This window comes from Phyllobates terribilis, unplaced genomic scaffold (genome assembly GCF_046119375.1).
Source record: "Phyllobates terribilis strain yellow unplaced genomic scaffold, ASM4611937v1 Scaffold_9__5_contigs__length_417890890, whole genome shotgun sequence".
Classification (NCBI taxonomy): Eukaryota; Metazoa; Chordata; class Amphibia; order Anura; family Dendrobatidae; genus Phyllobates; species Phyllobates terribilis.
The window spans coordinates 142,194,348-142,217,327 of record NW_027362769.1 but is presented as its reverse complement, the minus strand read 5'-3'; the positions used below and the strand labels follow the sequence as shown (position 1 = coordinate 142,217,327).

Genomic DNA, 22,980 nt, shown 5'->3' with positions numbered 1-22,980 from the left:
TGGGATAGATATGACTTTTGATCGCCCTTTATTGCAATGTTGCGGCGACCATGAAAAAAATTAATTCTGGCATTTTGATTTTTTTCTCATTACACCGTTTACCGATCAGATTAAGTCTTTTTTTTATATTGATAGATCAGGAGATTCTGAACGCAGCAATACCAAATATGTGTATATTTGATTTTTTTGTTTGTTTGTTTTATTTAGAATGGGGCGAGAGGGGGGTGATTTAAACTTTTATATATTTTTTTATATTTTTAAAACCTTTTTTTTTTACTTTTTTCATGCTTCAATAGTCTCTATGGGAGACTAGAAGTTGCGATCATCAGATGGCTTGTGCGTAGCAGAAATGCTCACTTGCTATGAGTGTCGACCGCTGGGCGGCGCTGATAGCATACTGGGAATGACAACCACAGGGGTCTCCTGCAGACCCTCGGTTGTCATGCCAACGCATCGGCGACCCACTGTTATGTGACACGGGCGCTGATGGGCTGGACTATTGACATCCTTCCGCCGTGGCCATGTTAAATGCTTCTGTCAGAGATTGACTGCGGCATTTAACATGTTAACAACCGCTGGTGGATCGCGATTCCACCCGCAGCTGTTAGGGGCACATGACAGCTGATCATATAAGCTGTCATGTCCCGGAAAGATGCAGGGTCATGGCTGGAGCCCGTGCGAAAGGGAGAGACACTCCATGTGCCGTACATGTATGGCACATGTCGTTAAGGGGGTTAAAGGGAATCTGTCAACAGGTTTTTGCTATTTAATTCAGAGCAGCATGATTTAGGGGCAGAGACCATGATTCCAGCGATGTGTCACCTATTGGACTGCTTGGTGCCGTTTTGCTAGAATCCCTGTCGTCTCTGCTGTAAATGTAGCAGTGCTCAAATGCTGAGCTGTGTATAACTCCGCCCACACCCCTGATTGGCCACTTTTTGTCTACACTGTATGCAACCTGCCAATCAGTGGTGGGGGCAGGGTTACACAGAGTAGCTGGACTCCTGTGCATGTGAGACCTAGTCCTCTAGTGATAATTTCCTGCTGATAAAACACTGAATGTGTTAAAACTACAGCACACAGCTTAATAAGTGACACATCCTTGGAATCAGACTCTCTTGCTCTATATGATACTTCTCTAAGATTAAATGGCAAAAACCTGCTGACAGATTCCCTTTAAGTAGAAACAATAATGTCTCAAAAAGTGGGCAACCCTTGAATAATGTGCAGTTAATATTTCAGTACCCGATTTCTGAGAGCGTGACGCCCCAAATCACTACGACCTTGTGTGCACGGAGGCTTATTACCTGCACGGATGTGAAATATTGCAGGACGTAGATGAGATTGTCTTTCTTTCCGGTGTGGCCTGATATAATGATATCATCTCGCTCTGATATATTTATTGCCTTTCCCTTCATGCTCTTTGGTTATGACCCGAGCTCTCGTTCTTGGGGTCTCCTCTATATCCCCCTCCTGTTTATTTCGACGCATTCACAGCCCTGCAGTTTATAATAAGAGGAAAGTCGCTTTTAGTTTTTACTGCATAATAAAATAAAATAAAATGGTGAAATAAAATCTCCTCCGCTGAACAGCTCTACTTTAATAATGTGTGGAGTTATAGTGACGGAGCTCAGATCTGACACCACCATTAAAAGAATAAAGGCTTCTCTTCTCCTCGACGTGCTGATCCCTGACCGCTCCCCGCGCCCGGACTCTATAAATGGCTCCTTCTGGCAACCCAGTCTATTTCATACCTTGTCAGAGCCGGTTCTCCCATTAGCCTCCATGACCTCATGCAAATAACCTTCCCTATTAAACATCCATTAGGTGTGATGGTGTGACGCTCCTGTCGATTCGAGCGGGAGCGGGCTCATAATATGATGTTCTTTTACAGTCTACAGGCCGTAATATATGGCTGTCAGGCCGCCATTACAAGTGTCTCCTGGGGATAATATGGCCGATTACCGTTCTGAGGCACGGCCCTTAATTATTAGAAACTGCGGGGGAAGCGCTGGGACCCATCGTCGTCCAAGTCCACAGCGCAAATGGGGCTATGGACTATTGCAACCAATCAGGACACAGCTTCGTTGTCCCTTAGGAATAAAAGGAGTATTCTGATTGGTTGATTCTAGACATTCCTATCTGTTTGGAGCCTTAGCTATTTTTTGTGTTATTTTCGTATTACAATTTGAGGAGAGTGAATGATCATGTTGTTGTTTTTTTTGTATTTTTTATACATTTTTATTTTTTGTAAATATGGGTTTTCACATGGTTGCAAACAACTGCACTCAGATTACCACGATTTTGCATTTTTGCAAAGTGAGTCTTCACTGCACAGCTTGCTACCACCCCGCAAAACGCCACGTGAAAACCAAGCCTTAAAGGGATGATGTTCTTGTATAATGTGGGGGTTTCTAGGGTAAAACCAAACGGTGCGGCCATAATACATCCATGATGTTCCCAAAAGGGACAGTCCTTCATTGACTGGGCTGCTTACTTTGGGCACTATAAGTTCCCATGGGCGAAAATGTTGCTTTAAACTGCACCAAAATACACAACTGCAATCTGCGCAGATTTTTACGTTATTGCTGATTTTTGTTTTTTTTATGTCTTTTTTTGTGTAAATTTGAAGCTATGTTTCCTAAATGTGTTTCTTAGTCTATAAACTCTGGGATCCTGCAGTAGAGAGAGGGGAAAAAAAGTGCAAAAACAGTAGTCACCGTTTTAGGCTACGTTTGCATGTCGCGTTTTTGCAGCGTTTTTTTTTTTTTAATCTAAATTAAAAGCTGCGTTTTACAGTACCAGCAAATGCTTTGAGATTTCAGAAATCTCATGCACACACATAGTTTTTGTTTCCTACTGAATTGGAAAACTGCTGCGTTTTTTCATCCATAGAAAGCAATAAGGAAATACAAAAACTGCAGGTATCAGGTTTTGCTGCAGAATGCTCAGGAACAGCAGACACTAAGCTGTATCAGCATAAAAACTCACAGCAAAAAAAATGCTGCAAACAAAAAACGCAGCAAAACCTAATTTTTTAGGCAGCTTCTTTATTGCCAAGAGAGCAGGTTTTGCCTGCAGGAAAAAAAAAACGCAGCAAAAAAACGCAACGTGTGAACTTAGCCTAACAGCGTTTTTAAATGCATGAGTGTTTGGGAAATCTTACCCACTTTGCTTGAAGTGTGAAACGCAGCGGAAAAAGTGCATCATGTACACTACGCTAACTTTATTTCTTTCTTTATATGATCCCTTTATTTTATTATGAATACACATTTATAGACATTATGTCTATTGCATTGGTCTGCAGCCTGTGACTCTGCAGTTACTTAAAGGGGTTGTCCAGTTAAAACAAGTCTACATGATGGGTGGTAATTTACTGATGGGTGTGGGTGCAACTGCCGAGACCCCGTACCATTTGTGGGAATGGGGCAGGTCTGATTGCTGAACTCCACTCCATTCATTCTCTATGGGGCTGTCAGAGAAAGGCGAGCGCCACGGACAGGCCACAGATCGGCCATCACTGCTATAAGGTGAATGGAAGCAAAATTGTATTATAGAAAGTGAAAAAAAAATTAAATCTAAAAATGATTACTGTTGAAGTTGCAGTTCCCCTATGACAACACTTACTGGTAACTCCGCTCTATCATACAGACCTTCTATCTCTCATACTCCGGCTTTCTTGTGTAGATAATAAAATAAATGGGGAAAAAAAAAGTTTAGTTTTTGTGTCTACAAAGTGTTAAACGTAAGCGCCGTCAAAAAAAAGACCAAGCCTTCTTTGCCGGATCTGGTAGAGTATAAGCCATGGGAGCAGCGAGGGGCCCGACTTGTGGGGTATAGACCCGGAAGACTGAGGTAAAGTCCGCTCCACCTTTCACAATGTGAATAACATGGGTTTAACACCTCATCCTGTGCTGTAATAACCGGGAATGACTGCTCTTACGTGTCCATGTGCATGCTGCGTGATTCACTTGTTACATTGCTCTAATATTTCATTGTACTCAATCGTTATAAGATGTCAGACAGATGCTTTGCTCCATCTGCAGGGTGTACTTACTTATGTCTGTATGCTACAAACGGGCTGGAGTTATTTTGGCAAAAAAAAAAAAGATTCATTTCTGGTCAGCAGGTCTCATCGTTGTCTGTCCTATCTCATAATGTGATTGCATAACATTAGGAGTCTATGATCAATTGGGGTCAGTCTGAGACCCTCACCGATCGAAGGATTAAAGGGGCTGTGGCAGCTTCGCAGTCATTTTCCAGCGCAGCAGTACCCCGGCCAATCACTTGCCCAGGACAACTGCAGCACAGCTGCTTCCAGTTTCCAGCGCAGCGGTTGGCTGTGAGCGCAGCTCTGCAGGGAACGGCCAGATGGAGCTGCACCACTGATTCCTTCATCCGCAGGATCACAGAGATTCAACCCTCAGTGGTCGCATATCGTAGCAATATGTCCTCACTCTTGGATGAGAACATCCCTTTAACTTGCATTGTATCAGATGAGCAGCAAATCAATGGAAGCATGAAGGTTTCTCTGTAGGCAGAGATAGGTTCTTTATACCTGCAGGGCAGCAATCTTTAGTTGACAATTCCTTCAGGTAATGCAGATTTGCTCTCCTCCACTGGAAGATGGTGGTCGTCTCTGTATCAGAGGAAGCTACCCTCCAAGGAGAAGACATTCGCGTGGAGAAGACTTTTACACATTGCTAAATATCCTAAGTCATTAAAGGGTCGGACATTGACTTATAGGATAGCTACCTCCAGTAGGTGGCACCAGAGAGATTGCAGGAGAAATAATTTGCATGCTTTTTCCCAGAGAGCATTGCCTGGTCTCTCTAAGCCATTTTAGTGGTCTCCTCAGTTTACTCCATCTTTATGGAGATCTGTATAAAGCACCTTCCATAAAAAAGCGCACATCATCCATAGTCAGGCTTAGACTGGTCAACAAGAGAACCGGAGAATCCTCTGGTGGGCCCCTATGCAAGAGTAAGCCACGTACCCCCAACATGAGCAGTAGTTGGTCAATACATTAAAGGGGTATTCCCATCTCCAAGATCCTATCCCAATATGTAGTAGGTGTAGTAATAATAATAGTAGATACCTCCAATTAGAAATGTTGTATAGTTTTTCTGATTCTGCATGTCTTTCTTCATGTGCAGGCATCGCAGGACCTTAGGTATCCATGGTTACGTCCACTGATAAAGTGACAGTTAGTTAGCTGCTAGTGGTCGTAACCATGGATACCTAAGGTCCTGTATTGCCTGGACATGAGGAAAGAGAGATAGCGAATCAGAAAAACTATACTACATTTCTAATTGGAGATATTTGCTAATATTATTATTATTACACCTACTACATATTGGGATTGGACATTGGAGATGGGATTACCGCTTTAATTCACTTTGTACAGACAAAAGCAGGATCTCATTCATTCTACAAACTACCTAGTTTATTTTTACACAGAAGCAGAAGTAAATTTGTGAAAGAGAGTAATATAATATGTGCATGAAGCTGAACAGTGCCCCTTCCCCCTAGTCAGTTCTAGGGGTGGACCCCCCCCCCCCCCCCCAGTCAGTGTTACTGGTGGGCCCCCCCCCCCCTCCAAGTCAGTGTTAGCGGTGGCCCCCCCAAGTCGGTGTTAGTGGTGGGTGCCCCCCTTCTCCCCCCCAGTCGGTGTTAGTGGTGGGCCCTGCCACCCCAGTCCGACGCTTCCCATAGTACTCATGTTTATTATAGCAGACAACCATAGGTGTAAATCGCTGATGGGACGGAGCACCTGCCTGACACCATAACAGCAGACTTGTTACCCTGCCCCCAAATGTGGCCCCCCAGGCTGTACAGCTGCATGTTGTAACTACCTGGTGAGAAGGGTCTCCTAGCTGTCCTCTCCATCACCCTTGTGCTAATGCCGTACTGTGTGTTTTCCGGTAACAAGGGGCTTAGTTTGGTAACTTTCTCGGAGGCTTTGTTATTTTGGAGGTCCGGCGTGAACTTATTGTTTTATTTTGCTAGGGTCGGGTAATCTACACAGGACATTGAGCCAACGTAACACACTTGCATACCAAAGAAATAATTATGCTCTCAACACTGCAGCTACCTATGCAGAGCCATACAGATCAATGCCGTACCGGGTATCCGAAGGCAACTACAACCGGATGCCACACGCAGCCCCCGCCGACGATGGGACCACAAGATCGCCATCCATTGACAGCATACAGAAGGATCCCAGGCAAGTAAACATTTGTTTTTATGTAAAATAAAATGAATATCCCACACTTAGGTCAGTGTGGATCTTACACTGGCATTCTGCCAGCACTATAGGTGCTGGAACTTCCTTTCCACTCACTTTCTAGCATGCATTTATCCTACGCTTGCTGGAAGCAACTATTCTAATTATTTGGACCTATGTATAATACTTTCCTGGTGATGTACCGTTGCACTTGCAACTACACCACACATCTCTTCTCACTACATATCCTCTCAGGCAGGAGATTGGAATATGAAAAGCGCTTTACATTTTTATTTTTTTTTTACCCTTACAATAGGGGAACTGAGCTATATTGTGTACTTTATAAACCATGAATGGAAGGGATTTGTAAAGTGCATTGTTGGTAGATAAGTGCTTACTACTCCACGCCCAGCTGTAACATAGCAAGAGAACAGCGCCACCTGTTGGTTTCATTACAAGACACAATTTAATTTATTTGCATCATTACAATTTGTGCTGCTCCTGTGCAAGATTTACAGCTGTATCTCTGATCATGGGAGCAAAAGTGTTCTCTTAGGGGTAGAAAAGGTGTTGAAGGGAATGCATGTAGTCCTGAGACTGAATATGTGTCTCTCATAGGGCGGCATTTCCCGCAGGAGCTATAATGATAGCGGTAGTGATTGGAAACTTAGGCTGAGGCTGCCTATATGGCGACTTTAAATGCAAAAAATATAACTTTTAATAAATTATACTGCAGGTTCCTTAAGTAACTCACATTAGTATTTTTTTCTTTTAAATGCCTTATTATCTGCTATTGGGAGATCAGTACCCGCTCACCTTCATTATGCTGCCATGTGGCGGCGGCACAGAGCGTTCTTTGGCTCCGTGTAGATCTTATATTTAATGCTAATTGTTTTGGATTTCTTAGAAATAAATATTACTAGATTTTATAAACGAAATAAAAAAAGTCAGATGGAATATATAAAGAACCGCAGTCTTTTTATACTGAAATTTTAAAGTATCAAGTTATTTTATTTTTATCGTATCCTATCCACTTTTTGTTTAAACGGTCCCACTACGGATGATTGCAGAGGGGTCTGCTCAGATCTTCAGCAATCGGTTGTAACACGCGTTCCTTTGTCCAGTTTTCCTGCAGCGCCACCACAGGAGTAATGTGGCATTACATGTTCACAGTAAAAGATGAATCTTTATTCCCATCTTTGTAAGTAGTGAAGATAGGCCATCACCTCGTGAGAGATGACTCTCAGGAGGGTCCGCAGTGCCGCTTCACCCTTCAGTTTTGCCTATGCTGCTTGCTGCGGCCCCATGCCATTTTGCAGCTCCCTGCACATGCAGATGAGAGCGCTGCTGTGCAGGAAAAAAATGCAGCACTGCTTCAGTAGAGCAATAATGGCACCCTACAGATTTAATTTCAGCTCAGACGACTAGCACTACGTCACCATCCCTCCCTTTTATCCGGGCGCGCGGTATAATTAATCATGACACGGCAGCATTTATGTGCTGTACCTGTTGGATAAGTTGGGCTGGCACAAGCCGCGGGCACGCTGGTGGATTACCTTCACGATATGCCAGGGGCCGTCGAGTGCGCTTATCTCGTTCCAACAAGGTGCTGGCAGACATACAGGTATGGAAACCGAGTCCAGAGCTCCGACTGTCTGCAGCACATGCTCCGGCTATGGCTTTCATCTGATGCGCGCCGTTAGCCAGTCCTATCGATTTGCCTGTGGCGCTTTGTCTTGTTTTTTTCTCAGTCATCCGCCGGATGACGCAGCCGGCATTCATGTTCTTCAGGCGTAACATGATTAGCACTAAATAGATTTCTGATATTCGCTGCTGTGAGATGTTTGCTGGCTCGGCAGATGGAAGTGTACATTTTATGGACGGAGGCAATTTATTATCCCCGCTTAATATTACGCGATGTCCAAGGTGCCTTGTGGTTTAATTTGTCGTTTGTGTCTGTCCCGAAAGGCGGCGGCGTTCTGACCCGCATATAACGAAATTATAATTTATGGCTAAAAACTATTTAAAGAGTCACCGAGAGCACCAATAAAGGATCCCCAAATCTTCAAGGTAAAAATTAAATTCAGCTTTTTCTAATGCATTGTTGCAGTCGCAGGGTCAGGAATGACTAACCTACCTAGGTCTAGTCCCCTACTTCTGTATAACTAGGCAGATTGGACGTTCTAGAGCCGGGATGTGAAACACAGAGGGCCAAAATTAAAAACTTGGATAAAGTCACGGGCCAACCAGTATACAGAATAATGGGCCCCACATAGTCCTCCATACAGAATTATGGGCCCCACATAGTCCTCCATACAGGATTATGGGCCCCACATAGTCCTCCATGCAGGATTATGGGCCCCACATAGTCCTCCATACAGGATTATTGGCCCCACATAGTCCTCCATACAGGATTATGGGCCCCACATAGTCCTCCATACAGGATTATGGGCCCCACATAGTCCTCCATACAGGATTATGGGCCCCACATAGTCCTCCATACAGGATTATGGGCCCCACATAGTCCTCCATACAGGATTATGGGCCCCACATAGTCCTCCATACAGGATTATGGGCCCCACATAGTCCTCCATACAGGATTATGGGCCCCACATAGTCCTCCATACAGGATTATGGGCCCCACATAGTCCTCCATACAGGATTATGGGCCCCACATAGTCCTCCATACAGGATTATGGGCCCCACATAAAGGTGGCGGTTCTGGTGTTGTGGGACAAATATATCCACCCTGTGGGCCTGATTTGGCCAGAGGTTGACATGTATGTTCTAGTCGCTACAACCTACGGGGGCTTTTCTTTCCGCCAAATTGGTTGTCATGTAGATTTTATAGACTTGCAACAGTCCAAACAATAGCCAGCACTCACACTGGCATGACAAAGGACCATGCAGGTCTGAAACCTGTTGCCTGAGAGCACAGCAGATATTTATTTTCTGCCTTTTTAATTTTAGTGCTGTTGTGTTCAACCATTTTTTGTGCCTTTTTATTCTACTGGATCAATAAAGCAATTTGTTTGGACTGTTGCTATTGCTGGTGTATTTTGCCTTTCACCTGGACAGATGAGCTGATTTTCCCTGCTATACCCTGTTTTCTCTACCCCATGAGATAATTTCTTTCCCCTTTTTGCTGCAGATCTATCTACAACCCCCTCCCTCCTGCAATCTCTAACACTAAGAGAAAGGAGGGAGGAGCAGGAGCTCTGACAAATTAGCATCAGTTTTGTAAACCTACGCAGCCAGATACAGAACTTGCCAACATTTGCAGCCGCAAAATGCTAGAACATTTTCAATGGAGACTATTTAGAAAGTTTTTTAGGAAGCAAATAAGCAATAAAAAAATGGCACTGAGGTGTACATGGCTTTTAAGAAACTGCTATTCCTTCCGGCCCCCACAGGTACGTAAGCTGTAGTCAGGCTTTTTTGGTGGGAACTCAACAAGCATTTGGCCAAATATGTAGTCAGTGTAAAAAAACAGCTGAATCTAAAAATAATCTGACCCAATCGATTTCCGCGAGAACAGTGTGTAATGCTTAATTTCTCCTCTGGGGGGCGCTGTTCATATAAACTAGTTCTGACTGATGGGGCTCACAATAGTCCTAGCAAGCCTTTAAATTCTTAAAAAAGTAATACAACCCCTATATGGTGCCTACGGCACTATGTGGGGTTATGTTTTTTAGGTATTTTTTTTCTGCCTCCCTCTGTTAGCTCTTCCTGACAGTCAGTCACAGAGAGCCTTTCTTCACCATATATCGCACTGTACATGGATTATCAAAATTTTTTAATAAATTGACGCCATTTTGCCAAATATAACACATTTTCTTTTTTTAGGGAGTTTGCTTGGCGCGATCCCGAACTACCCGAGGTCATTCACATGCTCCAGCATCACTTCCCTTCAGTGCAAGCAAATGCCGCTGCTTACCTGCAACATCTCTGCTTCGGGGACCATAAAATCAAAATTGAGGTAAGATATTAAACCCCTTCCCCGTAAAATCAGACATGTGAGTATCACTCACAGCCTCCATTTCTTACAGCAAAAATAGCACTAATCAGTTTGGCTGAGCGTTCATTCATTTATAATAGGGGGAGGAGAGAAAGCCCCTGTCAGATATTCCTGGCAGTGGCTCGTCTCACAGGGAGACCAAACAGAATGGGCGTTTGAATTCAACAAGCCTGATCCTTCGCGGTAGGAAAAATGGAAATCGGCAGCTTTGGCTGACTTTAAAAGTAGTCTGTCAGTATAAAATGACTGTTCAAGCCAAGCACAACCGCATGGTGCTTCCTTGACTTGGCAAAACAGTTTAGCGCCTGTGCTTAGTTTGAACAGTCATTTTGAGCTGACTGTTCACACCAAGCACAGGCACTGAACTGTTTGGCCACGTCAAGCGGTTGTGTTTGGTTTGAACAGTCGTTTTATGCTGACTGGCTCCCTTTTAATCTAATCTATATGGAGCCTAGAAGCAATGTAGATAGAACTATTGCTACTTGGAAACTAGTGGTGTAACTAGAGTCCGATGGGCCCCGGTGCAAGATTCAGACCTGTTTCCCCCCGCCCCGCATGTTGGTCAGATGGTCTCTTGTAGCAAGAGTTGTGCGTGTCGCCCTCCCTGGTTGTGCGCGTCGCCCTCCCTGGTTGTGCGCGTCGCCCTCCCTGGTTGTGCGCGTCGCCCTCCCTGGTTGTGCGCGTCGCCCTCCCTGGTTGTGCGCGTCGCCCGCCCTGGTTGTGCGCGTCGCCCGCCCTGGTTGTGCGCGTCGCCCGCCCTGGTTGTGCGCGTCGCCCGCCCTGGTTGTGCGCGTCGCCCGCCCTGGTTGTGCGCGCCGCCTGCCCTGGTTGTGCGCGCCGCCCGCCCTGGTTGTGCGCGCCGCCCGCCCTGGTTGTGTGTGTCCCTTATCCTGGGCCCTATCCCCATTCTGGGCTCATTCTTGGTATAGATGTCTCCCATCCTGGCCAGAGGCAGCAGCTGACGTCATGCGTTGCCCATCGCTTGCACTCTGCAATCACTGCTATGTGCCGCCTGCATGTCGGTGTCAGTTTCCGGCCGTGTGTATTGCAGTGCAGGGAGCGGCAGGTCTCTGCACCGCAATGCATTTCTGTTGAATGTGCATCCTCGGACAGATATCCTGCTGAAATCTGTGCTAGCGCCGGCTGGCCCCTTTCTGCACGGACCCATTGAGCCCTCTGCAACCGCAATCATTACACCCCTGTTGGAAACCATCAACAAGCAGGCTAGATGCTGCCAGATTACATAGCTTTTTCTTAATAGGTTGTAGATCGTTTTTCAAAGACTGAGTTTTCATTATTAATACAACAGCCAATACGGGCAGCTTGTGAACTCGGGCCATTAATATTTATATCATTGCATTGAGTGATCTTTATAGGTTTTTATAGAAGCGATGCTGCGGTGTAGAAAATGTCCGCGAGCTGATCATCTGAGACTACAAGTCGCTCGATGGCGTGCTGCAAATTATCTTTTTTTTTTCCAATAGTTGTCAGCCTCGATTCTGCATCTCAGGGGCTTTGTTTCCAGATCAGCGATCTGACTGCTGAGAACACTGACCGATCTTTACAAGAAAAACCGGCTTTTAAGATACAAAAGAAAAAAAAAAAACACCGCAAAATTCATCCGAAATAACCTGCATCAATAAATAACAAAACGTTTTCCCTATAGCAATAATTGTGTTTTAAACTCCGGCGAAATTATAGCAATCTTTCCCTCTGTCACAGAATACGAGCCACATTCAGGCGGCAGAAATGAAACGCTGTTATTTAGGTAGAACCATCTCATCACTTGCACTTCGCATGAATTCAGGATTTACACCATCATCTAAAGTGCTTGTATAATGATCGGCGTGCTGCGGATGATCGCTACGAGAGCGCACCGCGCGGGAGCCAAGCAGTTTGCTTTTGCATTATATATATATATTTTTTTATTTTATTTTTTACAGGCACTATTAGGAGGAGGTAATGTGATTAAACTGGCATGACTGTGAACATTAGGAGGCGCCGTGCATCTGTGCAGAGCAAGCTGTCAATCAGAGTTCCAGGGCATGCTCATAGCCGCCGCTCACTGCATACTGCGCAGTGACTGTTATCACTCCCTGCACCGACTTAAAGCCGTCGGGATCTGGGAGGAATAAATTTACTTTTGTCCCGTTATCAACACTCTCAGCATTGTAACTTGCAGATTAACCCCACATCTGCAAGTTAATAGCGTTTAAGGACATGACACATTCTCTTTTTAAAAGGTTTTTCTCACCTTCAAAAATGGGTATTTCAGATACTGCTAATAAATACAAGCACTTTTGCAATTTACTGCTTATTAAACTTTTCAGCCGATCTTGAGATACTAACATTTCCTTTGTTTGCAGCCCGTTGCCTTGGAGACCGACCACCACTGCTAGACAGCAGAAAATGTTCAGAGCTTGCAAGCTGTTTTCTATCAAGCTTGTAAGCACTGTTTTGAAGGTGACAAGAATCTCCGGAGCGCTCTGGTCCCTCCTAACCTTGGCCAGCTTCAGCACCATTCTTTACAGTCTAGACAGCAGCGGTGGTCGGTCTCCTAGACAACGAGCTATAAGCACAAAAGAGTTTTAGTATCTCAAGAACGTCTTAAAATTTTAATATACATTAAATTGCAAAAGTGCTTGTTTATATCTATGAACATGGGAATAACCCTTTAAGGAGTTTGTGTCTTACAGGAGGTGAGTGCTCCATGGAAGAAAGGTATGAAAATGTAGTTATTTATTATGCATTGCTTATATAGTACCATCATGTTCATGAATTATCATCACTGTCTCCATTGGGGCTCACAATGTAGATTCCCTATCAGTACGTCTTTGGAGTGTGGGAGGAAACCGGAGAACCCGGAGGAAACCCACACAAACAGGGAGAGAACATACAAACTCCTCGCAGATGTTGTCCTTGGTGGGACTTGAACCCAGGACCCCCGTGCTGCAAAGCAACAATACTAAGCACTGAGCCGCCATTTTCATTCTGTGAGAGAGATATCTAACAAATACTACCTATGAGAGGTTGCCATCTTATACGTTTATGCCTGGCCCTTTAACCAGACTTGAAACACAACCCTGGCTGACTGAATCCAAGGCCCTTCAGGTGGCTTATTTCGATCTCCTGGTGAGCTAATTTGCATACTTTCCCCCCCATGAAGCATTGCTGTAAGTCTCTATACTCAGCTGCTTCCCCCATGCTGCACTAAGGGCGTGTCACTCTGCCGACTAGTCTCTGCTCTACACTAATGAGGGGGAAAACTCCCCAAAACCGCTGTCTGCAGATGAATCTCTGCCTTGGCATTTATCCCTCGCTTGTCAGACATTATTTACAGAAATAGCTAGAATCCAACGCATGGAATTACTAATCACACACTCTTAGGAGGAAAGAAACAAAACCGCCACAAAGTGGGACTCTTTCTTGCTCTCGCCTTTATGCAGATCCATTGTAAATTTATCCCCATGAGGCAAATATCTCCCCGACACTCTATGTGGACTACCCTCATCAAAATACCGCTCACACTGAGGCCACTCCGCTATCTTGCACTTCATATTGCGACCATCCTTAAAATATCCCTCCCCTTCCCTCTTGCCTACTTTTACACGTTTCCCTGTTTTTCTGTTTTCTTGTTTTTTTTTGTTTAAAGTTTGACTATTGTCTACTCCCAAGGCCTACCCGGGCTAAACCCTCCACTTGTTGGACTAATTACAGTGTATTTCTTTATTCTTAATGTTGCCTTGGGCTTGTACTCTAGCTTTCACTTCTCTAACTTGTTGCAAAACGCCATGGTTCGTGCAAAATAAAATCTGAATTTGAAAAAAAAATAAAAAAAATCAGACATTGTCTTTCAGGGTCACCACCTCCCCTAGGTGATACTTTGCTCCTTCGTATTGCAAGAAAGCTGATTTGTATTCTGATAGATCCCCCACCAATCCAGAAGACCAACAAGAACATCGCAGTGCCGGAAAACTTTTTAATTGTTTTTTTGTTTATTTTTTTTCATCGGTAATGGATGTTAATCTTTGAAGAGGCCTAAAGTTTTCCTGCTGTTTCTTCCCTTTCAGAAACGCAAAACATCCATCATGGGTAAAATGTGGAAGGAGGGGGATGCAGCTGCAGTATCCCACAGTGTGTCTGTGAGACTGGATCCAATGGGGAGAGAAGGGGGTGGACATCTGGTTGGTTCAGGGTACTGGATACTTTGCTCATATCAGGCAAGAAAAGGAAGGAAAATACCCCAAACTGGTAGGATCCGCACAACATTTCTGGCTGTATGAGTCCACAGCTGCCTAAGGAGGGACTGTAATTATTTTAATTTCTTAATATAGAGGTATATTCCTCCCACCTGGGTCTAGGCTGAATGTGACTTTGCACAGCCGTCTCCCTTTAGATCTGAGCTTGGACATCAGTATTGCATTTAGATTCTTCGTTGCTACAGTCTACTATTTTTTATTTTTGCTTTTTCAGGTTTGTCGACTCGGAGGAATAAAGCATCTGGTCGATCTTCTGGATCACAAAGTTCTGGAAGTTCAGAAAAATGCATGCGGTGCCTTAAGAAATCTAGTATATGGCAAATCTACTGATGAAAACAAGATTGCGGTGAAGAACGCAGGCGGGATCCCTGCCCTCCTAAGACTACTGAGAAAAACCAATGACCAAGAAGTAAGAGAACTCGTGACCGGTGAGTGGAGCGCGCGGGTGACAAACCCTGTAACTGTCGGATATAGGAGCCATCATTTAGGCGTTATCTTTCTGAGATATGTCGGCATTTAATTAAGAAAATGGCTTCATTCTGTACTTAACTTTGGAAGTCACAGTAATTTTATGTATAGGTTGTGGGTGATTGCCCTTGTTACATCTAAAGGCTTGTTCAGACTACTGGATTTTCTGCGGAAAGTTTCTGCTGAAAATCTGGAATTAAAAAAAAGCCACAGGACAAACTGCAGCACAAAATTGTGCGGATTTTAGTGATGATTTTCCAGCAGAAAACATTATAATGTTTAATAATGGAGGGAAAAAAAAACACTATCCCCAGTTCACTTGGTGCCTCCTTGGGTCGCCTGCCGCTCTCTGCTCTGTAATCTCACCCTGTGATTGTCTGCAGCAGTCACGTTACAGTATGACGTTGCGAGCATGCACACAAGGGTTTTTATACTTTAAGCTTTGATAGGATTTATTTTTATTATTCAGCACTTGGGAGTCTTGTTATAGATCCACTGGACATCCACAATTAAAAAAATAAATAAATAAAAAACACAACAACTACAGTTTGATATTTGCAATCTGAATTCAATGGGGAAAATATTTGTCAAATCTGCAGTCATTTGGTGACCAGAATTAATTTCTAAAAAAAAAAAAAAAAAAATTGCTTCATCTATGCAAAAAATGACTGTTCAAATCAAGCACAGTTGCTTGGTGCACCCTTGGTGTGGCCAAACAGTTTACTGCACCCTCACAGAGACTTGTTTTGCGTCTATTTCAGCCCTCCTCTTCCTTGTTTGACAGGTCTGGCTTTATACAAAAAAGATGGGCAAAGATCGATGGAGAACAAAAAGTTGGAAAAGTGCACTAAACTCCTCGGCCACACCGAGGGTGCATCGGGTGCCTGTGCTTGGTTTGAACAGTTATTTTGTTCTGATAAACTCCCCTAACTTTAGACTTCAAAATGGCCTGCATCTAATTGACACTAGCCCAGCATACATTTATAATCTTGTGTCGTGACTTGCATTGCACGCCATGAAAACAGAATCAGAAGTGCTGCGGCCGCTAATTAAAATGTTTGTAATGCGGAGCGTCCTGTGATTGCAGAACGCCGCGGCCTCCCGCTTTTGTTTGGGTAATTTGTTCCTTCTGCAATTTTCATTATTACTATTATTTATATAAAATCATCTCTGACGCCAAGTTCGCTGATTATCTAACGCATTAACATTCAATCTCAAGCTGCTATGATATTGGCAAAAAAATAATTGAGTGCCGTTCATGAATTTCCGAGACTAATGTTCATTTTTTTTTATTATTTTTTTTTTAAAATTCCCAACATAATTCACAAATGAAAAATGCGGCATTCATGAACAAATTCTCCGGCTAATAATTGATTTAGCTCCAGATGAGTGTGTTTGACTGGGATTCGTCCCCTCCCGTATTTTTCACTGCGTTCGTGTCACACCGCACGGTACACAGGCTAATTATTATTTTAATATGGATGTAATTATCAAAGTGAACTTGCAGAAATAGGATCGCCAGGCAGGTTTTGCAGAAAGTGACGACAGCTGAGTTGGTAGTTAACGTGGATATGACATTAGTTGTTGAACCGCACCCTCCTCGAGCGGCGGTTATATGCCTCTTTATGCCAATGAGACACGTGTCAAAAATGTTACATTAGGTGGAGCATTTTTTCCGTAAAATCCAAAAATGTAACTTTTTTTATATATATATTTTTGCGCCTGTGCACGCCCCCAGAGTTCTTTGCCCCTCCCACTACCGCTGCCTGCCGTCATAGCCCCGCCTTCCACTGAGTTTCCAGCCTCAGTGTCCCTTCTTGGCAGTGACTGCCACAGTGCCCTCTGAGAGCGCCGTTCACCAAGGGTGCCCATTGTCACGTATTGTTTGCATGCTTCACAATCCCGTAATTGTAGTTGCTTCATGCACCTGAATGTCATACATAACACACAAATCTCCCAGCATTCCCTGCTGAATCAGTGTCTCTTCTCTCGAAAATGGGATCTTTATACACGGTACAGTAATGTGATCAATAAAAAATCCATCTTTTTCTTGAGTTATTAGATAGGAGTCCGTTGGATTTCTGACAAAAAAAAAAACATGCAGAATTATGAATGCAGCTCTGGGAAATAACACATGTGTACAAGATGGGTAGTTGTAATATATTTACAAAGTCATTATACACTTAGATGTCAGGCAATATGTACGATTGCGTTTATTTTATAGAGATTCTAGTATACCAGAGCATACATCTTTCAGAATTCCCTGCTGATTCAGTGTCCTTGTTTTTGGAAAATGTGGTCTTCATACACTGTGCGGTAATCTGATCAATTAAAAAAAAAAATTTTTTCCTCAAGCCAAAATTGTATTCTAGGAGCTGAGCTGAGTTATTAGAGATGTTAAAAAAAAAAAATGCAGAATTATGAATACAGCTCTTGGCTACAACATTTTCCAGTTCAGTACTGTGTTTGCAAACTCAACTAAAAGCTTCGTACACCTAATTCTCAGCATTATGTACTTATGCTTTCATTTCATAGAGCTACCTGTATACTAGAGCATAAATCTCCACGCACTCATTTTTCCCTTGTATCTTTATACTCTGTACTGTAATATTATCTGTTCAGTTAAAAAATCCACCTTTTCCTGAGAGCTCATGCGTGCATTATAGGAGCGGAGCTGAGTTATTAGATATGTGTCTGTGTTTACAAGAAGAAAAAAAAAAAAAAAAAGCAGAATTATGAATGCAGCTCTGAGCTATAACATTTCCGAATTCAACCAGTGTTAGAAAAGCTCAGTTTACTTGTTAGGGGCGTGTCTGTTGGCTATTTTCCAAGAGCTGCCAGCAGAATTATGAATGAAGCTCTGGGCTATAACATTTCCAAATCCAACCAGCGTTCTAAAATCTCAGTTTAGTTGTTAGGGGCGTGTCGCTGCTGTATTCCAAAAGCAGCCAGCAGAATTATGAATGCAGCTCTGTGATATAGTATCTGGATAAGAGCGGCGTAATGTATTCACAAATTTAACTACAATTTTTTTATGTAGACTTTTTATAGACCTGGAAATGATACCTTAGAACCGCAGGGTATATTAACGCCATTTAAAGTCGGGGCCGAGCCTAGCGAGTTGTCAGAAAGAAAAACTGTCCGGCAAGCTTTTCCTACAGTGCGACTTCCATACATTACTGTCAAGCCAGCTCCGTCCGTAAATGTAATAATAATCAAAATGTCCATTATTTCCTTTCTTCTCATCCAGAGAGAAAAAAAAAAAAAGTAGTTTTAATGAAGTGCACAGCAATGTCCGGACTCTTTTACTCCGACACTTACTTTTCCTGACGTCTGAAAATGAAGTGCCGCCATTTCACCTTTACTGGCAGTCTTTAAATCTTGGCCGGGACTGCATGGCCGTTTGATATTCTCCGTGCATCTTGTTCAGGGGACTTAGTCGGACAGAACAAGAGCGTTCCTCCATGTCCAACCTTCTTCTCCTCCTCGTTCTCTTCTTTAACTACATTTATAGCTTCTTCTTTTTTTTTTTTTTTTTTTTCCCCGGAGAAGCGAAAAGAGTAAATTCTCATCGGTTTCCTATCAGTATCTAATGGATACAAGACAAAGGCGGATGGTCGGATGTGTGCCGCCTTCCACTCCTGCCGAGGAGGAGAACATTGTCTAACAATCACAGCAGCGCAGTCAGCTATGTACTTGTGTTACATTTATTTTACTTTTTCTGCTGATGTCAGGTTGCCTCGCAGCCCATTAGCCTCTTCGCACTCGCTGATCATGGATAGGTATGCTCATACGTTTGTTCAGAAAGATTAAATTAGATTTCAAAGACTCCGAAGCTGCGGCCAAAAGCCGTCGTCGATGCGCATAATGAGCCGCCATCTCTGGTCATTAGGAAGGTTCCTCGGCCAGACTGTCATCTGTCGTATTCCCCAGCGACTCGGCATAAACAAACACAATGTGCCTGTTTGATTTCTCCGCCGTTCACGATGACTATCTCTGTAATAATGTTCAACTTTTTGGATTTGCCTCGCTGCTTCCCCGCTCCTAATTAAATTGACGTAGGCTTAAACTGGTCACAAATCTCAGTAGTCTTCTCCGGTGAAGCGGAAGTGCTGTATGTGTATTTAAGTCGGAGGGATTCCATATATTTCATAGTAGAATTTTTTTTCTAATGATCTTACTATGGATACAGTGATACATACATGTTGTTGAACAGCAGGAAGACTTTTACACCTCTGCTTCATCTACAAAAACGCTAATTAAATATATATTTTTTTACCTATGTCTATATTAAAAGAAGAATTCATTTTTGGCGGATGGAAATTTATTCCATGATATTCAGGGGCGTAACTATAGTGGATGCTGTCAGAGCCTAGGGTGTCCCACGTCGGAAACTCCTATCACAGTTCATAATGATGATTGTACAGCTATTGTCACAGGAGAATATAGAGTAAATGACGGTCACACTGTTTCCTCAGCAGGTTGAGATGGTACCGGCTCTAGTTCATCATGTGATGCTGTGCTTAATGAACCAGGAATTGATAGTAGAGCATGTACAGGAAAGAAGCAGAGGGAAATCTGAATTAATTTGGCACCGAGATCTTTAGTTCATTTGCATATAAAAAAAACGTGGATTTTTCGGGACCCACTCATCAGATTACAGATATCAAGGTTTCTGTTGATTCAACTTTCTATGACCTACATGCCTTTATAGGAGAGTTGATCATACTGACATATATCGCCTTTAAAGTTAATCTGTCAGCAGGTTTTTGATATATAATTTGAGAGCCGCGTGACATAGTGGCAGAGACCCTGATTCCACCGATGTGTCACTTACTAGACTGTGTTTTATTGTTTCAATACAATCAGTGTTTTATCAGCAGGATATTATCACTACATGACAACAGGCCTCCTGGTCTAACCACACCCCCAGCACTGATTAGCTATTTTATGTCACTATACGGTATACACAGAAAGAAGCCAATCAGTGGTGTGGACAGGGTTATACACAGGAAGCTGCCAATCAGTGGTATGGGCAGGGATGTTATACAGTTCAGCTTTCAGAGCTCTGCTAGATCTGCAGCAGAGAAAACTGTGATTCTATCACAACTGCTGCACCCAGTAAACTAAGTGACGCATCGCTGGAATCGGGGTCTCAGCCCCTACATCATGCTGCTTTTAGACTACATAGCAAAAACCGCTGAGAGATTCCTTTTAATGGTATGCAAAGTAGGAAAAAACAGAAACAAAATGTTCAAAATATTTCAGTTTATTCAGTATCGAATATGACCACCATATACAGAAATTCACTCTTTGGCTTCTATCAGTGAGGAGGATATCAATGGTTGTCTGAAGAAGGTTTTGGCACACTGAATGCATTTGAACAAATTATCAGGATGCATTCCTGGCAGCTCTTGGCTGTGCTCGATGGGAGACGGGTCCGAAGACGCTGCAAGCCATGGTAGAACGTTTAGGATAAGCAGGCTGCTCACAGTAGCAAGAGCTGCAAGCGGCTTGGTCTTGTTGAAAAATGACTCCTGGGACTCCTTGGAGGAATGGCCATACCACTGGTTCCCCAATTGATCTATTCTTTACTGCAAGTCTATGGAATCTTTGTCTACACAGATCATAAGAAGACGTTTGCAAAAAAAAATGGGCTATGAGCCGGACGTCCAGCTACAGCTGTCCATTAACCTCATGCCACCAGTCTCAAAACCCATCATGGTGCAGAGCACGACAACAATGGAGGCTGAAATGGAGGTCTATCTTCTTCAGCAACGAGTCCTGCTTTTGTATTGTATGCCGTGATAGCCGGAGATTGGTCTGAAGATCATGTAGGCAATGCCATGAGGCGGGCCTTCATGTCACAGGTGTATCAAGTGTGACAGACATTCTCTCTGTATCCGGCTGTAGAAGGTCACTGCGCTTGGCATTGCAGACGCCTTCTTGATCCTCTCATCTCTGTAGTGTAGTGATATCCTTCTTCCTTTAGGACCCAGCAGCGACCTCCACCTTCTGCTGCTGTTTGACACACCCTTGCTTGGTAGTTAAAAACTCTGCCTCCTGGGAGTCGTCGGTGATAATTCTATGTTCCTCTAACCAAGCTTGGAGTACTAGTAGTCGGCTAGTTTCTTCTTGGACTTCCCTTAGAGGACAGTTGCGTTATCTCTCTGGTGTCTTCTCAAGCTAAGTGTATCCCCTTTGTTTGTTTACCTTGTTGTCTTTAGTTACAGTGGGGCCTGACTAGTGCTCACCCAGTCCCCTCGCTACATAGGGCTTAGCTCTAGGGACATTCAGGGATTAGGTTTCCTGTTCCGCGATAGGTGCAGAACCTATATAGGGACGATAGGGTAGGCAGGGTGAAATTAGAGCTGCCTAGGGGTCTCCACTCCCCCTTTCCCTAGTTGTTGGGTTCCCTTCCCCCCTCTTCTCGTCTTTGTACACTGTTCCTTCCCTCACCTTGCTTGACACTTCATGGGGGAAAGTCACACTGGACCTTCTCCTGGGATTATGATGTGGGGTGGCATAATTTACGGTAGCCGGGACCCCTCTAGTCTCCATTACAGGTACACTAACAGCTCGTCGTTACATTGATTTGGTCGTGGAACCATTCTTGGGATTAAAAAAAACTAGATTCAGAAGAACAAATGCGTTATCATCGCTAGCCTCGGCCTCTTCGCGGATAGCACGCCCACTCTGCCTTGACCAATGTCCCGCATGGCACAGCCGGCACTGACCTCACATGCTGGACAGGACGTCAATCAAGTTTAAATGGGCGTGGTGACATGTAGACGCTACTTCCCATTCAGTTTATTCATGGATGCTGTGATTAGCGGCTTCTTCCTCTGTCAGGATGGGGGTGAAGAAAATGTGGAAATATCTAAGTTTCTATGGTAGGACAATTTTATAGTGACGACCGTGTCCAACAATGGAGGAGTTCAGCAGGTGTCTACCTTTGATGAGTTTTGCGCAGCGCTCATAACTTTATTAGCAGTTGATGTCACATTTTTATACAGAGAGAAAACCCTTTTAATGTATTTTTCTACAGCTAGTTTCGACTTACAGGAAGAAATTAGGACAGCGCTGAGAAAACTCCACTAAAGATCAGTAAAGATTCCTGCAGAGGGTCTTTGATGTTCCCCTAAAAGAAAATTAATCGCATTTAGAAGTTGTGTTAATTAAAGCCGCGCAGAGACACATACCCTGATGAGTTTCTCAGATAGTTAGGCTGGTGTGTGCGAGCCCCGGGATCTAAGGACACAGCGGACCACATTTTTTGGCAATTTATTTCTTTAATTAAAGGAAATTTCCATTTTGGCACAAGATATTTCCTACTTGCCGTATTTTAAATATACAAAATGTAAAATGGTCACGGTCCTTATTTCAAAGATTTTCCGAGTTTTATATTAATAGAAAAAAATAAGATATATTACAAAGTTTCCTATTAGAGGAATCTGCCTTCTCCACTTATGAGCCACATCTCCTCAAAACAGTCTGGTCAACTGCCAGCTCACTGAGCATTCAGATTACAGCTACATATTGATGACTATGGGACAAAGAGGAAAGAGCAGAGCGAGAGACACAGATTTGAACTACTTCTTTCTAGTAATTGTTTTATCGCACCCCAAAGCTGGATTCTACATCCACAATTCTCAGCATTGCTGTATAATGTCGTCCATGCTGCTTTTTGTTCATATTTTGATTGATACAATACAATATTTTGTGTTCAGACGGATGGTGACACTAATTATTCTGCTGGATTATTGCAACATAAAAGAGCACTTTGCATTGTGGAAATTCATATGACAGTTAGGGCTTGTAAGTACTAGCCTATATCGGCCCATATTATGTCCATGTTTCGTGCTCGCCATGTAGTGCACACAGAGAGCACACAAACCCAGTTGTGCCAGCGCACATGGACAAATTTCCATGTGGAAAAATCGCAGCATGCGTTACTTTAGTCCTTTTTACGGACCAGGATAATGCGTGCGGTGTAAATGCAGCTCCTG

At 43.5% G+C, this 22,980-nt stretch overlaps 1 protein-coding gene across 9 annotated transcripts in view; it reads left to right on the top strand.

Annotated features, from left to right (window-relative positions):
* Positions 1-22,980, top strand: part of PKP4 (plakophilin 4) — a 276,139-nt gene that overhangs the window by 188,491 nt on the left and 64,668 nt on the right. For 5 of the 9 annotated variants that reach the window (XM_073647130.1, XM_073647127.1, XM_073647125.1 and 2 more), the window contains 3 exons: positions 6,010-6,226; positions 10,073-10,205; positions 14,718-14,931. In XM_073647130.1, coding sequence (XP_073503231.1) covers positions 6,010-6,226; positions 10,073-10,205; positions 14,718-14,931 — 564 coding nt within the window. Of the gene's footprint in view, positions 1-6,009; positions 6,231-10,072; positions 10,206-14,717; positions 14,932-22,980 lie in introns of all 9 variants that reach the window. The other 4 variants (XM_073647131.1, XM_073647128.1, XM_073647126.1 and 1 more) reach the window with 2 other exon arrangements.